The 15172-nt window shown below is 47.1% G+C and overlaps 1 protein-coding gene across 5 annotated transcripts in view; it reads right to left on the bottom strand.

Annotated features, from left to right (window-relative positions):
* The window catches only part of STEAP3 (STEAP3 metalloreductase), a 31016-nt gene extending 15850 nt beyond the window's left edge, over positions 1-15166 (bottom strand). Inside the window, exons 1-4 of one of the 5 annotated variants that reach the window (XM_025196942.1) lie at positions 15059-15143; positions 11565-11701; positions 3156-3639; positions 1919-2446 (exon numbers count right to left, since the gene is read on the bottom strand). In XM_025196942.1, the coding sequence (XP_025052727.1) occupies positions 1919-2446; positions 3156-3639; positions 11565-11602 (1050 nt within the window). In that variant the 5' untranslated portion in view covers positions 11603-11701; positions 15059-15143. Of the gene's footprint in view, positions 1-1918; positions 2447-3155; positions 3640-11564; positions 11702-14961 lie in introns of all 5 variants that reach the window. The other 4 variants (XM_025196943.1, XM_025196944.1, XM_025196940.1 and 1 more) reach the window with 4 other exon arrangements.
* Between the last annotated feature and the right edge of the window lie 6 nt (positions 15167-15172).

Below are 15172 nucleotides of genomic sequence, written 5' to 3'. Positions count from 1 at the left end.
TGCATTTTCTCAAGCAAGGGAAGGTCTCCCTATAGCCCTGTCGACATGCCACATCTACATGAACCACTGGCAGGAGGCAGGGCAGGATAGCACCTGAGAGACTAACTCATTCAGGGAGGCAACAACCTGCTATGTCAGATGCAAGGGCACCTGTGGCAGTTGCAGAAAGGCTTAGTCTCCATAATCTGCTACACCTGACTGAAAGTGCTCAGTATGTCCAGCTCCCACAGCCCTCCACTAGATTTACAGGTACTTGAAACCTTCAGGATCAAGCCCTGCAGTTGCACCTAGAATGAAAATTAACGTGAGAAATCAGTTTAAAGCCATGCAAACAACTACAGACCTTTGACTACTCAAATACACTGTGGCCTCCTCAGAGCACTCATTTTAAGTGCACTGAAAATGAGGAAAATTGTTCAAGCTAATGGAAGGAAAGATGGGCTTTGTACTGCACTCCAGACGGTGGCATTTATTACCATCCATTTAGGCCATTAAGTGGACTCAATTTACTAAACCAGGATGTTGCTAGAAAACAAGAGGTGGAGGAGAAAACTGACACCGAACCTTGCTGGGACTTAGTCGTGACTGTCACAGGCAGCAAGTACTGCAGAGGGGAGTTTGCTCTGTGCTGGTATTGAGAGGTGTTTGACACCAGTACAGCTTTTTTCTCACCTTTGGAGATCACAAATAACACCCTGACTGAAGCCTGCATTTGTGTCTCTCTTGACCATCCCATTACACCAATAAAATCCTACAGGACACACTATCCATTCACAAGGATTTCAGCAGTTGTGATGCACTAAATGCACCTCTGTCACCCCTATGTAAAACCAACCCTTCTCCTTCACACCAACCTTTCCCAAAGGACCCTTGAGCACAGTTTATAAATGCCACTTGCTAACCATCATCCAGCTACCGTGCGCTGGGTTTCAGAACAGCTGGTCCCTCGGTGCTTTGTATCTCTTTGTTGTTTCAGACAAAGTTCATCTTTGATAAGGTTAGAAAGTGAGGACTTATGTTCAATAAATGCTGTACACTGTTAGCTTGTTCACAGCAAGTCCAAGAGGCTTTTCCCTATCACTTCCCCCCCTCTCTCTGACTCCTATGCTCAATTCTTCATTCCATTTCCATTACGGTCCTCTGGAGGATGTTAAAGTGAAAGACATGCGTCTTGAAGAGCTAATTCTCGTGATTCCAATTCAGGTTTTCTAGTGTGGGTTTGTCACTGGTACCACCAACAGCTCCCTGATGGTGATTCTCAGTAACACGAGCAATGTCATGACTTTCTCGAACCCGAGACCCTCCCTTCAGTCCTTTCTATTTTATTTTACAAAGGGTTTATGAACAACAGTAAAGCAGCAATGAAATGCCACATCCAAAATGAAAAGCCCGCAATCTCCCATTAGTAACTTGGGGAGAGTTCATGCAAAACCTGGGGGAGGAAAAAACCCCAGCAACAAGGGGGTTAGGATTGCTCCCCTCCCTGGATTGTTCCCAGCCCAGTACTCAGCCCAGACACCCAGGGAGGCAAGGATTGCTTCCCTTAAAGTGGATTTTACTCACTTTACATTCCTATCATGGTCAACTGCTATGGAGGACCTTGACTCTCTAACCTGCTGCTGCAGGACTGGAAACTTCTTGCTGAAAATAACCATCATCGCTGATCACTAGAACTTTCCACTTGATGGCAGAGGCTGTCAAGCGATCAAGCTGCCACCCCCCAGTGACCCAAGGTTAGTTTCTGGGAAGGGGTATGTGCTTAGCTCCTAACTTACTTGTGTGTGGTTGGTCTCATTGTAAAGGAAACATGCAAAAATTGAAGAGCTAAGTGCATGGTTTGGACAGCCTGTGGGCTACCCAGAAGTTGGAGCTGCATCCAAGATGATGATGCAGGCTCACCAGGTGAGAAACTCGTTACCTGTTTGACGGCTGTCTCTATTAACTGATACCGATGAGACCGGCGCATGGGCAAGGCCAGGCTGTATACAGCATGCAGGGCTGCGCAGAAAAAGCTGAGGAGACCAATCTGCTTCCTGTGCTGTAGCCACTGGTCCAGCCAGTCTGGAAAGCGTCTGTACTTTGTGCCACGGTACAGCTGTAACAAGGCTGCCAGGACCCCAGGCAGATAGACGAGTGACAGCATGACGTAGGCCACGCATGGCAGCGTGGTATTGACCACCTCAATGGGGATTTTGTAGAACTTGTTCTTCTGCTCCCTGATGTAGGGGTGTATCACTTGTCTGACCAAGTTATAGGTGAAGAAACAGAGAAAGAGGCCCAGGGCCAGAAAGACGGGGATTTTCCAAGCCGGGAGGAGGCGCAGAGGAATGTTCTCAATCTCACAGGCTGAAGACAAGGAGCCCATGTCCACAGGGCTGAAGCCCATGACACGAATGATTTCAGCAACTGTGCGTTTGGCTTCTTGGTTATCGGAGCAGATCAAGACCTGGAACGAGCAAAAAAATATTCTTAAACGCAAGAAGAGACCAGAAGACACAGAAAATACGCAGTTGTAAAGGAATCTGGATGAAAGGACTCCTAGATTTCAAACAGCTGAATGGCTACCACTTGGCTCTCTGGAGTGTGTGTGTGTGAGCATGTGTGCGCACACGCGTGTGCATGTAATGGCTGCCAAGAGCACATCAAGCCCAGGACAGGCATTCATTTAGAGAGAGGCGTTCAAGGTATTATTTAATTATGTATTTACTTACAGTGATATGCTACCATCTATCCAGAGAGCACAAGCATTTTTATTCTCTGTTTACAGATGTGGCCCAGAGGAGTTAAATTAAGAAACTTCGAGCACTAATTACAATTTGGTAGCAGAAAAGTTTTTGCCCAGCTTTTTAAAAATATAGATCTCTCATTCAAATTGTTAAGCTTCTTACCTATTTCTATAGCACTGTTAACAGAGTCTCGGGACCTTACACCTAAACTGTCACATGCTAATTAACATATATGATCCCTATTTTAAAGAGGGGGGGGATGGAGGATATATCTAAGGCTGCAGAAAGGTTCTGTCAAAAGTGAGGCCTGATTTCAGTGGTTTCTGGACATCCAGCTAGTGCTATGACCACCTAAGAGTAAAGTACTCAACTGATGCAGTCAGATCCCATGTCAGTGAGAGTTTGGCTCTTGATAGAAGAAAACATTACCTGCTTATTTCCATCTCTGGGACCTGATTGTAAAGTCCATGCAGATATCACGTTGAATCCTTTGACAACAGTGCACGTTGGGAAGAGGGAAGCCAGGTACTCTGCGTTTGATTCTTTGTGGAGGTTCATTTCGGTGTTGTTGCTGACATCCACCAGTATCTTGCCCGTCAGCACATCACTCAGCTCGCAGAGCATAGAGTAGTGTTCCCTGAAAACGGCCACGAAAATAATATCGGTCTTCTTCACCGCATCGGCCTGGAAAGTCACTTCTGCGGCCAACGGAAAGAGGCTGGCTTTGCGCTTGGGGTTGCGGCTTCCAACCACCACCTTGAAACCCGAGAATGTCAGACGATTGGCCAAGGAGCGTGCAAAGTCGCCGCTTCCCAGGACCCCGATGGTGTGGCCAGCTGTGGGCACCAGGTTGGGGTCATTGTCCACGGTCCGACGGCCTAGGAGTGGCTTGGCCATGTCTCCTCCAGACATCCTTTGAGACAAAAGCAGAAAGAAAATGGTCATGCAAAACTGTAGTTTTTACTGCATATCCTATCATCCCTGTCTGTGTCCCACAGAAACACACCCGTGGGAAAGTGTCAAATGCTTCCTACTACAGGGGGATCTGCTATGGGCTCAGGAAGGAGGGAATTCCCTCCTTAACCTGCAGTTCTGTTGTATAGCACTGGTTCCCTGGGTGCGACTGTGGGCACTGAAGATGGTATGTCTGCATCTAAAAGCCTGAGCATGTCCTGCTTCTAGTTCTAGGAGACAAGACAGCTGGCTCATCAACATTGCTACACGTGGCCCAGTTATCTCTAGTGGGGGACGGACACCACGCTGAGTGGGTGTGGGTAACCTGTGACCTTATTCTACAGTGGAGGCCTGTGGTTTCATAGCCTGAGATCCACTGGCCAGTCCTCAGTCCCACCCCTTGCTTTCCTCCTTCCTGGACCGGCGATTCTCAACCAAGGATCTGTGGCACCCTGGGGTGCTGTACAATATTAGCACTGTGCACATGATTCACAAGATAAATCCAGATATTTCAAATAGGAATCCGTAGTGTCGGCACATTTTGACCTGTTTGGGTCCTTCTGACTTCTTTGCAAGTATCTAGCCATAGTGGAAAAACAGGTGAAAGCTAAGGGTGGAGCTGGAAACATGAATGGAGATGAATGGAGAAGCCTACATAGCACTTATCTATCTTAACGGCTGGCTCAAGCGAGCGCAGTAAGCTCCAACTCCTTAATGAGTAATAAAAATGTCCTCGTAACAGGACTCATAACGCGAGTTGGACTCGTATTACTTAGTGCTTCTGTAGCACCTTCTCATTCAAGAAGAGTGTCCCTTCTACAAACAAAGAGGTGGATTAATAACATCGAACTCAGTTAACGAGGAGGCTATTGCTTGGCTGCGTGGATTTGCACTTGCTAAATAAATTCAAGAAATTTCCTTAGCTTCGCAAGCATGAATAAATTCAGCCTTGTATCACTCCAGGGGGTTTTCTTGTCCGCTACAGGAAGAAAATCTGAAGCCAAAAGAAGTTAGTCACTCGCTACACAGGAGTGCCACGTCAGTGCCGATCACAAGAATATGGGACCCAGGACATAAGACTGACACTATCCCAGGCACCCGTGACAGTGCGGTCCGTCCCACTGCAGTAAGGTTTTTTTGCCCCCACTGCTCCTGTTGGGAGCTGTTCCAGAAGCTCACTGCTCCAATTAGAAACTTTCCTCTAATTTCCAGCCAAGAGTTATTCATGATCAATTTATATCCATTTGGTCTTGTGCCAATCTTGTTTTTTAGTTTAAACAGCTCTCTTCCTTGGGTCAGCCCCATCTTCCCAATGAGCTGTATGCACAGAAGGTTATTCTAAACCAAAGGGAGATGCATTTCTCTGGCTCGTTGGCAAGTGAACAGGTTGTTCTCCCAGGTTGTTCTCCCAGGTTGTTCTCCTTGTGGCCAGCACTGAGTCCTGGTCCCTGGCTGGAGCTCCTACATGTATGTTAACCCAATGCAAGTGAGAAATAGTCCTTGTGCTGAACTACCTGGGGAGAGGGGAGGAGGGAAGCTCTCAGATCTCCTGGTAACCAGATTCCTCTAAATCTCACACAAATAACATGACAAATCTTCTTAGGAGGTGATAGGGAATGGATTCTTCAAGTAGGAAATGGTATTTTTGTAACTTCTGTATCGCTCCCAAAAACACACATGCCCCAGTCCCCTTCTCTTCCTCTCCCAGCCTTTGTTCTGCCATTCTTTCCCAGCTAGGCCCGTACCCTAATGTCCTTCCATGCCCTCCCCCTATCCAACTGGCACAGTCTGTCTCTGTTCAGACTCACCTCCATCTGCTATGCATCCTCGATCCTCCTACACCCCCATTACTCCTCCACTGGACCAACATATAATTCACCCCAGGATGCATCACCGCTCCTCTCGGCCTTGGGGTCCCGTGCCCCTCCTCCATGTCCCACCAGCACGATGCCTGTAGCACCCCACCTGGCCAGAGCCTGCTGTTCTTGCCTTGGGCAGCATGGCTCCCTGTCAACTTTCAGGTCCCTCTTGGTCCCCTTCCCTTCTCCATGCACCCTTCCCAAACTCCTAGCCCACCTTCTACTTCCCCTTCCCAATATGGAAAAGCCTCCGACATCTCACTCCGCTCAGCAGCTGAGCCCGGGAGTCAGTGGCAAATCAGTTTACAAGTGCTGCGTTTCCTGCCGAGGTGAACAAGATGGTCCATCTTTTTTAAGTGCACTGCCAGCTCTGCCCTCCAAAGGGAATTCAAAATAATTTCTCAACGGCAAGGTCAGACCCATCAAAAAAGATGTGGGGAATCTAGGCCAAGTCACAGTCAAGGTATCCAAACCAGGGACATCCTCAATGCAGTGAAAGACAGATGTGTTTCTAGAGCTCTGTAATTCAAAAGCTCCTTGATCAACCTTCACCAAACTTCCCAGAAACTGCCCCAAGATACTTCAGGAAGGCCCATTCCTTATTGGGTACAGCATACGATAATTTAAAACATAGGCTTGTAGTAGCCAGTGAGCTTCAACCCTATGTAAGAAGCAGATACCACTGTCTGTTTTAAAACGCTAATCATCTCCACTGCATTATTAATAGTACTCCAGGTCATTATAGCTGGATGCTTTGGTAACATCTAATTGACTTGTCACTACGTGTGCTGTTTATGTGTTGCATGTCAGTCAGTCTTACTGTTTGCAGTACAATACAGTGAGATGCCCCTAATCAAGACAGAGCACCATTCTGTTGAGTCCGATACACACACAGTAGGAAAACTGAACTTACACCAAAATGCATGAAGTCCGCTTATCCCCACACGATACACAGGGGAGCCGAGACGCAATCAGTGTCACAAAAGGAAACCCAGGTCTCCAAAACCCAAGTCTAGTAACCTTCTCCAGTCCTTTTACCCGTTTTGGATAATGCAGATTAAATAGGCTGGCCAATATCACCTTTTTTATAGTTCCCTCTTAATAGATTTAACAGGAATTCTCACGTGCCGTTGACTCCAAAGACTGCACTGGAGTATGTATGTTGGCTGTAAACAGGCTCCCCTTTAGTTTGGGCAAATAAATCGAGACGTATTTGTATTCGTCCTCCGGTTTGAAAAGTAAAGGGTGGCTTATTTTTAAAAATCTCTGGCTCTAACAGGAAGCCCAGTGCTTGGTATGTGACAAGCAGCCAGCATGTGTCATCACAGCTAGGGAATGCTTCTACGGTCTCGACAGCAAGTTCTTCAAAATGAAAGCTCAGTCAAGTCCTGTCTTGCAAATCTGTTCTCATAGGACTTCTCCTTGAGTGCCGGGATTAACCAGCAGTTATCTTGATTACAGCGTCTGCTCTTGTCTTCACTACTCATCATTATCTGGATAGGTTGGTCAAACACAGAACCACAAAAGCAGAAACTAAACTTTGCAAGAGGCCTTGGATCAAATCACTGTTCAAGTGATATAAACGCCAACTAATGTCAGACACTCTGCAGCCAGATGATCCCTTTTAGCCCCTGGCTCATTTGCACTACAGTAGTTCTCAGAAACCCTGGTCAGGATTGGGGCTCCATGGGGCTTGTGCTCTCCAAATGCAGAGGAAGACGTGGCCTCTGCCCGAGGGGCTCTAGAGCTAAGGGCATATCTGCCCATACTACCGCAGGTTGCAAAGTCTCAACATTAAGTGTCAATGCCCCCTGGTGCTTTCCAAAGATAAAGTTGGAAAGAGGCATTAGAGGTAACCTCTGGTTTGCACTCTTGAGACAGGCTTGTGTGCTTTCATTGCCAGATAGAAATATTCACTTTTTCTACTCTCAGCTGTTTTGTTCCAAGTGAAAAGAAGTCTGTAGTTTCCTTCCCAAACCCAAAGAGGCCCCTCAAGAAGAATACAGCGAGGCCACATACCTGCTGAGACTAAAACAGATTCAGGTAAGAAAAGGGCTTATCCAAAGCTGCTTTATCCCAGGCTCTACTACACATTCGGGGAATCCTTTCACCTCCATCCAGACCGCATGGAAATAATGCTCCTGTTCTGCAAACAGCTCTACATACAGCAAGAAAAAAGTGGGGGGGAAGACTCCTGGCAATGGGGGAAAAAAAAGAAACTCATTGTCCTTTCTCTTTCTAAGCTTATCATTACCAGGAGAGTGCATGTTAGGGAGATGAGATGAGATGTGGTCCCCATTTTCAAAAAAGGGAGGAGGGAGGACCCAGGAAACTACAAGCCTGTTAGTCTTACCTCGGTCCTAGGGAAGCTCTTTGAGAAAATTATCCGGGTGCACATCTGCGAGGGGCTAGCAGGGGAGATTATGCTTAGGGGCAACCAACATGGGTTCATTCAAGGCAGGTCCTGTCAGACCAACCTGGTGGCCTTCTACAACCAGGTCACAAAATCCTTGGACGCAGGTGTCGCGGCAACAGAGTAGGCCCTACGAGGAGAGGCTACGGGACCTGAACCTGTTCAGCCTCCACAAGAGAAGGCTGAGAGGGGACCTGGTGGCCATCTACAAACTGGCCAAGGGAAGCCAGCAGGCTATGGGAGAGTTCCTGTTCCCCTGAGCACTACCAGGAGTAATGAGGAATAACAGCCATAAGTTGGCTGAGAGTAGATTCAGGCTAGATACCAGGAGGCGCTACTTCACAGTCAAGACAGCTAGGATCTGGAACCAACTTCCAAGGGAAGTGGTGCTCGCTTCCACCCTGGGGGTCTTCAAAAGGAGGCTAGGCAATCACCTAGCTGGGGTCGTTTGACCCCAGCGCCCCATGGTAGGGGTTGGACTTGATGATCTGCTCAGGTCCCTTCCGATTCTACCAACTACGAAACTATGAGATGAAGAATGCATGTCTCTCTCTCTGTTCAGACACATTCAAACAGGTTAAAAGAATATCAAGACTGCAAAGCCAAACACTCGGTGTTAGGAAACACTAGAACTAAAGTTGCCAGTGCATTCTTCACTTGCCTCCTTTCTTTGCATGTGCATCATAAGGGCTTTAGTTACACAATCAGATGATATTTCTGCACATGACCTCTGCCTCCTTCACTGCACGGGATGGACCTGCTCTTGGCATGAATGAGAGTTGTGGCAGTAAAGGAGGCTGCAGGTCTCCTGTTTCACTTGCGGCAGAAGTTGGACAGTGAGCAGTGAATGAAGCATGTGACTCAAGGGTCTCATGGTGAAGGCAGGTGCCCACTACCTGTGAGCGCTGAGCTCTAGCTCCGTCTTGACTGGAGTGGCCTGTAAAACATTGAATAAATCACTTCAGCCGTATTTTTCACAGATGCTCCTATCCATACGCAGAGAGAGGTAGTTAGCTATGTTAGTCTGAAGTCAGTCAGAAGGCAAGGTAGATATGCACCTTTATATAGACTAACTGAATAATATATCTATGGGTGTGCGTGTGTGTACATATGAGAGAGAGAGAGAGTGCGCACACAAGCTTTCATGAACCCAAGCTCATTTCATCATGGTGCTGGCCACACGGGATACTTCTACTGGTTTTACTGGCTTTATGCTGATATACAAAAAAGAGAAGACACACGTCATACAGCCTTATACCAGGGTAAATTGCTCAATTTTGGTGAACAACTGCTCAGAGAAAAATCAGGGGGTAAAACTACACCGTTGTAACCCCACAGCTAACCTCAGGTATCTCTTTGTTCCAGGTCAGCATGCTATTACCCGCTGCCTACGTGGTGAGATGCTGTAAAATAACACCCACTGTGAGCAGCTACCCCAGGATTGCTGTCTGTCTGTCTGATCTAGATGCCAGTGTCATTCACATGGTGCAAAGCTGATATAAATGACATGGGTGAAAACATGTCCTGTGTCCAGGCCCTAATTGTGGGTTCATTTTCTAGGTGCCTAATTAGAGACCCTGGAGCCTCCTATGCAATGATGAGCATTTAAACCTGCAGCTGATATCAGTGAGAGTCAGATCTGAACACACAAAGGTCCGTCTCCTGCAAAATCAGGTCCCAGGCTCTGCCTGCACTTCCAAAATTAGCAGGCAGTTTGTTCCTAACCTCTCAGCACCGTAGTTTGCCATCTGTAAAAGGAGGATAAAAATATCTCCTACCCTTAAAGAGCTGTTGTGAAAATAGAGTCATGAATGTTTATGAACCACTTGGATCCTGTAGTGATGAGCCTCACAGAAAAGCCTGGGAGGAAATGAATCATTTCATCTTCAGAGAAAGTCTGAACTGGGCGCAGTAAATAAGGCTTGAGGTCACACCTCTAGCAATGCGGGAAACAAAATACTCAGTAGCTACTCATTAGGTGAGACTGAGCACTATCCATGTCGTGCGCTGCACGCGGGGGAAACCAGCAGGTAATCATAAAGGAATGCATCACATTATGCAGGGGTTTTGGTTGTATCACAATACGCATGCACCTTATTTCTGGCATTTCCTTGCTTTTGTATGCTTGAATTATCTTTCTGAATCACCTGTTCATTTCCCAGGTTTTTAATGTATAATTTGCTAGGTTTTTAAAAACAGCATGCTGAAAAAAGTGCTGTCACGCGGCACGCTGGTGAGGCCTCCACGGGGACCAGCAGAAGGGAGTGCTGTTTTCTCACAGGGACCCTAGCACTGGCCTGCGTTCCAGGTGTTGCCCCTGAAATGCAGGGAGAGGAAGTTTCAGGGTTAAGGGAAGAGAAACTATATAGCTGCCCCTGTTTTTATAGACTCAGGATGGTCCATGAGCAGGTATGCTGGACTTCTCTCCCCTTCTCCCTTCAGAGGGAGGGGACAAGCCTGGCTCAGCGTAGGTACCAGATAGCCTTGTTCTGGGACCCAGGGAGGAGAACTGCTAGAAACTCTAGTTTCTTGACAGCCACATTGTCATCCTGGGCTGGGCAAAACTTTCCTGGACTTCCTGGGTTTCACACTAGTGACCCTTGAGGTTGCTTTCCAACCCTATGTGTCTATGATTTCTATTATGGGAGACAGGACTGGCTTGTCCCTAGTGCAGAAGGACGCTGAACAAAACAGATGCTGACTCTCTCCTGAACCTTACGGACAAGCTAACTTCCTTTTCTTTATTTTGGAACAGTTGTGGGTTTGGGCCCCCAGGGCTCCAACTTCAAAGAGCCTGCTGGCATGGGATGGGTTATATTCCTTTTTGTGCATTTCCAGGTGCTCATATTTTGCTGCTCTGTGACCTGACCCTGCTTTTTGTTCAGATTTGGCGCAGCGTGTATATCTCTTTGATATACTCTGAATTGGCACAGCCAGCTCCCTTTAACCAGATCTAAGAAGCAGCCCTCTTTTGCATTCAGGCTGAAGGACTGATCTACTGGCTGATATAGGATAGCAATTTGGCATCTCTTGGGTCCTCTTGGTTATACTTTCCCTCTCTTGAGCTTGTGAGGGAAGTGAGACACCCGCAGCAAAGGAGGCAGGAATTCTCCTTGGCCGGCTGACAGTGAAAATACCGCAAAATGCCAGGAATGCATGCCATGCAGATTGATACCCCATCTGGGCTGGTCACCTATCTGGAGAGCTCTCCTAGGGCTGAGATAGCAGCTGTCTTGTTACTCCGAGAATCTGCAAGGGTTGTTATGCAGCCTGAACTCTGGGATACCCAGAGTTACTCCGTTACACCCCAGCCTTCAGCGAGATGTTTGTACCTGATTGGCAACTCCCTAGTTTTTCCTCCCTACCCCTTGTTCAGAAGCAGGGACCCTATCTATGTGCTGCTACCACTACACAGCCAGATAGTTATCTCTTCTTTTCCACCCTGCCCAAGTGCACAATACGACTGAGCAACACTTTAAACCAAGAAACATGTCAGGGGCATTGGTCTGAGCTGCAGCAAATGCAGAGGAAGGTGGTGACAAGATTAAAAGTAAAGAAGGAAGAAGAAGGGCAATGACTTGCCTTGCATTAACTTATGAAAGTAACCCTTACATTACCACTTCCTCTGCCTGCTTGCATGTCACATCCATGTCTCTGCCTAGCTGTTTGCTGTTCCAGGCATGTCTTCATACATGTCTAAGAAACACCATGCAACTCTGTACTGCCATCTCTATCTGGCTGAGGACAGTCTAGGAAGGGGGAAAAGCAGAAAATGATATTTCCATTATGAACATTTGTGGGCAGGAAATGTTTTGGAGGATGCACAGTGCCTTACCCAATGGATCCTGATAACTGAGAGGAGCGTCTAGGTGTTACCGTAACAAATATTAAATAATCAACTATTGATTGTTATGCCTTCTTATCCATGCACGGGTTCCTAGATCAGGAGAAAGCCCAGAGCCAGCATGGAGGCTTTGAGAGAATGCAAGATATTACGCCCGAAAGCTTGCAAAGAACTTTTTTCCAACTACTCAGTTGGTCTAATAAAAGACATCACATCTACCCAAAAAGCCGCTGGATACAAATGAATCCTATTGCATCTCCTATCTGACCGCTGACACACGGCGCTGCTGCCTATCTCACTGCTGTTCCTTCCCGAGACAATACAGAGGATATGAATGAACCACATTGCATCTCCTATCTTATGAAAGTACGTGGACAAGGGACTTTCAGAGTGACGGCCAACCCCCTGGTCTCCTATACCAGGGCACTCACCCACCCTTCTCCTGACAGCTCTTTAATCAGCAGGGTTTGCCTAACTTCAGAGAGCCTCTGCTCCCAAAAATACCCCTGCCAGCTGCAGGAGGAGTAGGAAGGCCAATTAGCAAGGTAGAAAGGGTGACCTTTGTGTTCGTAATTGTAAAGTCCTTTTTGGAGTCAGTCCAAACTTTTATTTCATTGGATCTCCTCTATGGACTCCTTTCTCTGTTGGGTCAAGCACAGACACCGAGGTCTTGCCAGGCTTTTGTACGCTCCGCGGCCTCTTTCTTGTGAAGCCCCTTGAACATAGCAGGGTTGTGGAGTCCACCCCTTTTAAGCTGCACTTTCGATTTCCAAGAGCCCTTGGCATGGTGTGTTAATTGATGCTTTATTGCTTTCAGGTTCTCTCTCTCTGATATTATTTTTTGACAGTCTTTTAATACATATTTGATGGTTCAGTCTACTGGCTTGCTGCCTAGTTCATCTCTCTACAGCAAAGAAGCATCTTAAAATAAAAGTTAATTTATTCTAAACAATAAAAGTGATGCCAGTTGATATGTTTTGTTACTTGTGTATAATAAATATTTGATGCCTAGATACTTTGGGGATGGACATATTGGAAACATCTGAAACCCTGGTGCTTGTGGATAACTTTATACATGCAATCATTTCCATGGAAATACTCGTCTGGATAAAATTAAATCCGTATCTAAGGGTTACAGGTTTAAGGCCTTAGAAATTATGAAAAGCTTGAGAAACTATAAAAGAATTGCAGAGAATCACACTTCGTGTATTAGTTTTTCAGGCCTTTTTAAAAGCTCCTATGCATTTCAGGCTCCTAAATATCTTTTGAAAATGAGACTTAAGCTCCCAGTTCACTTAACTCCTTTTTTAAATATATTTACCTCTTGACCTAGGAAACAACGTTACTAATGCAAGTCCAGCATGATTGGGAGCCTAATCTAATGCAGGATCAGATGGAAAACTACAGCATGAAAAACAGTACCTTTAAGTATGAAAATGAGATGGTATCTGCTTCTAAGTTTGATGGCTGAAGGTCATAATATATGATTAATTTATAAAAAGTTGGCATGTCACATTTTGTCAGCATGACAACTACTTGTTCAGTAAGTTTTCCACTTCTTCAGCAAGTTGGTTTTACTACTAATATTGGACGGATGGTTCTGGGATACGAAAAATGTAGTCTCCCTAGAATATAAGGCCTTTTCCACTATTTTTATAATGGTAAGGTCAAAGTCATGGCATAGTTCCCTTATTTTGGTATTTTTCTGTGCTTGCTTGTGGAAATCTTGCCAAGTCATCGATTGCAACTTTTTTCCTTTACAGTTATAGAGGAAATCAAATGTGCACCATATTAGAGCTGGTTTTACTGCACTGTACTTTATATGTTAATACTTTATATATTAAATGTAGCACGTTAAAGGAAAAAGGAGAAAACTGAAGCGTGGGGCAGTATGCCAATCTTAATCCACTCCCCAAACGTACTAGAAGGCTAACAGTATAAGCTACATTCTTCATCCCCCAGCAAGTTTGGATTTTATTTTTCCACTGCGGGGGTGGCATTTTTTCATGTGCAAGTTTTACTTTAGATTATATTGATTTAAATACTCTTTGGGAAGGGCCAGTTTCCTTATTTACTTGTACAGTGCGCAGCTCTCACAGCAGGGCTCAGGCCTCAGGGTACAACCGTAATACAAAGAACAAATGTTTTCTTGGATTTCCTGCTCTTTAACAGACAGCTAGCCACGCCTGGGCTTCAGTCCTGCAAACCTTTGTGGTCATTCTCTGTCCCACACTGTAGAATCAGAGAAAATTAGGGCTGGAAGGGACCCCAGAAGGTCATCTAGCTCAATCCCCTGCTCAAAGCAGGACCATCCCCAACTAGATCATCCCAGCCCAAGCTGGGCCCAGCTGGGTCTTAAAAACCTCCAAGGATGCAGATTGCACCACCTCTCTGGGTCACCTGTTCCAGTGCTCCCCATGGTGAGCTCTCACGGGCATTATTCGAAATGCAGACTTGCATTAGTTATGTCAATCCCCATGGGCCCAGACAAACTTGATTGCTCCGTGGCTGCAGCACAGGAGCTCGTGGTGCTACTAATAAGGCCGTTCGACACACACACGAATCTCACAAAGCTTAAACACTCAATGGATCGCATCCAGCAACTGCCTCTGCCTGCACAGCAGTAAACGCGATGCGGGGCCTACATCACGAAGATGTTTGTGTTACAGTGCTGTCGCCGAGTCCTTCCCCTGCTTCGTGCTGGCCCACCTTGTCCCGTTCCTCCCCCTTCAGCCGGCCACCAACAAGGTGCCAGGTGTAGACGGCGCAGGCCGATGCCCAAGCGCTTCCTGGCTGTGCCAGGAGGAAAGCTAGCCGTCCCCTAACGCCCACGTGTGCCACCCAAGCGACACCCTTGAGATCCCGCTAGCCTGGGGTGGGAGCAGAGGTCGCTCTAGGGTCCGATCCCACCGCTCGGATCCACTTCTCCCTTCCAGTTAAAGATACTAGTCCTCTTTTCCCAGAAGCAACAGTCCCGGCTCACCCCAGCATTTACAGACCAGCCACGGCCATAAGGCAATCCTCTCCCTAGGCAGCTCCAAGCACGGCCTCACCCCATCACCTTGCACTGAGCTCCCCGCCACCCAGGACAAGAAAACCCAGTCCCGCCAAACGGGACAGTAGCTTAGACCCCAAACTCTGCCCGGCCAGGTGGGCGATGCCAACCTCGTGCTGGGGGGCCCCTGGCAGCTCCGAGCACCCTGCATGCCCGCAGCCCCAGGGAGGGGGGAAATAAGTCAGTCGAGGAAGCAGATGCAGCTACCCCGCCTCGCTGGGATCCGGGAGTTTCCCCCACGCTGCAGCATTTTGCGCCGGGCAGGGGCAGGGGCAAGAGACCGGGTGCAGTTGGTGGGAAATGCCCATGCCCATGGCCGGA

The sequence above is a fragment of the Alligator sinensis genome, unplaced genomic scaffold, assembly GCF_000455745.1.
Source record: "Alligator sinensis unplaced genomic scaffold, ASM45574v1 scaffold4_1, whole genome shotgun sequence".
Classification (NCBI taxonomy): domain Eukaryota; kingdom Metazoa; phylum Chordata; order Crocodylia; family Alligatoridae; genus Alligator; species Alligator sinensis.
The sequence above is the reverse complement of the archived record's forward strand: the minus strand, read 5'-3'. Positions and strand labels throughout refer to the sequence as shown.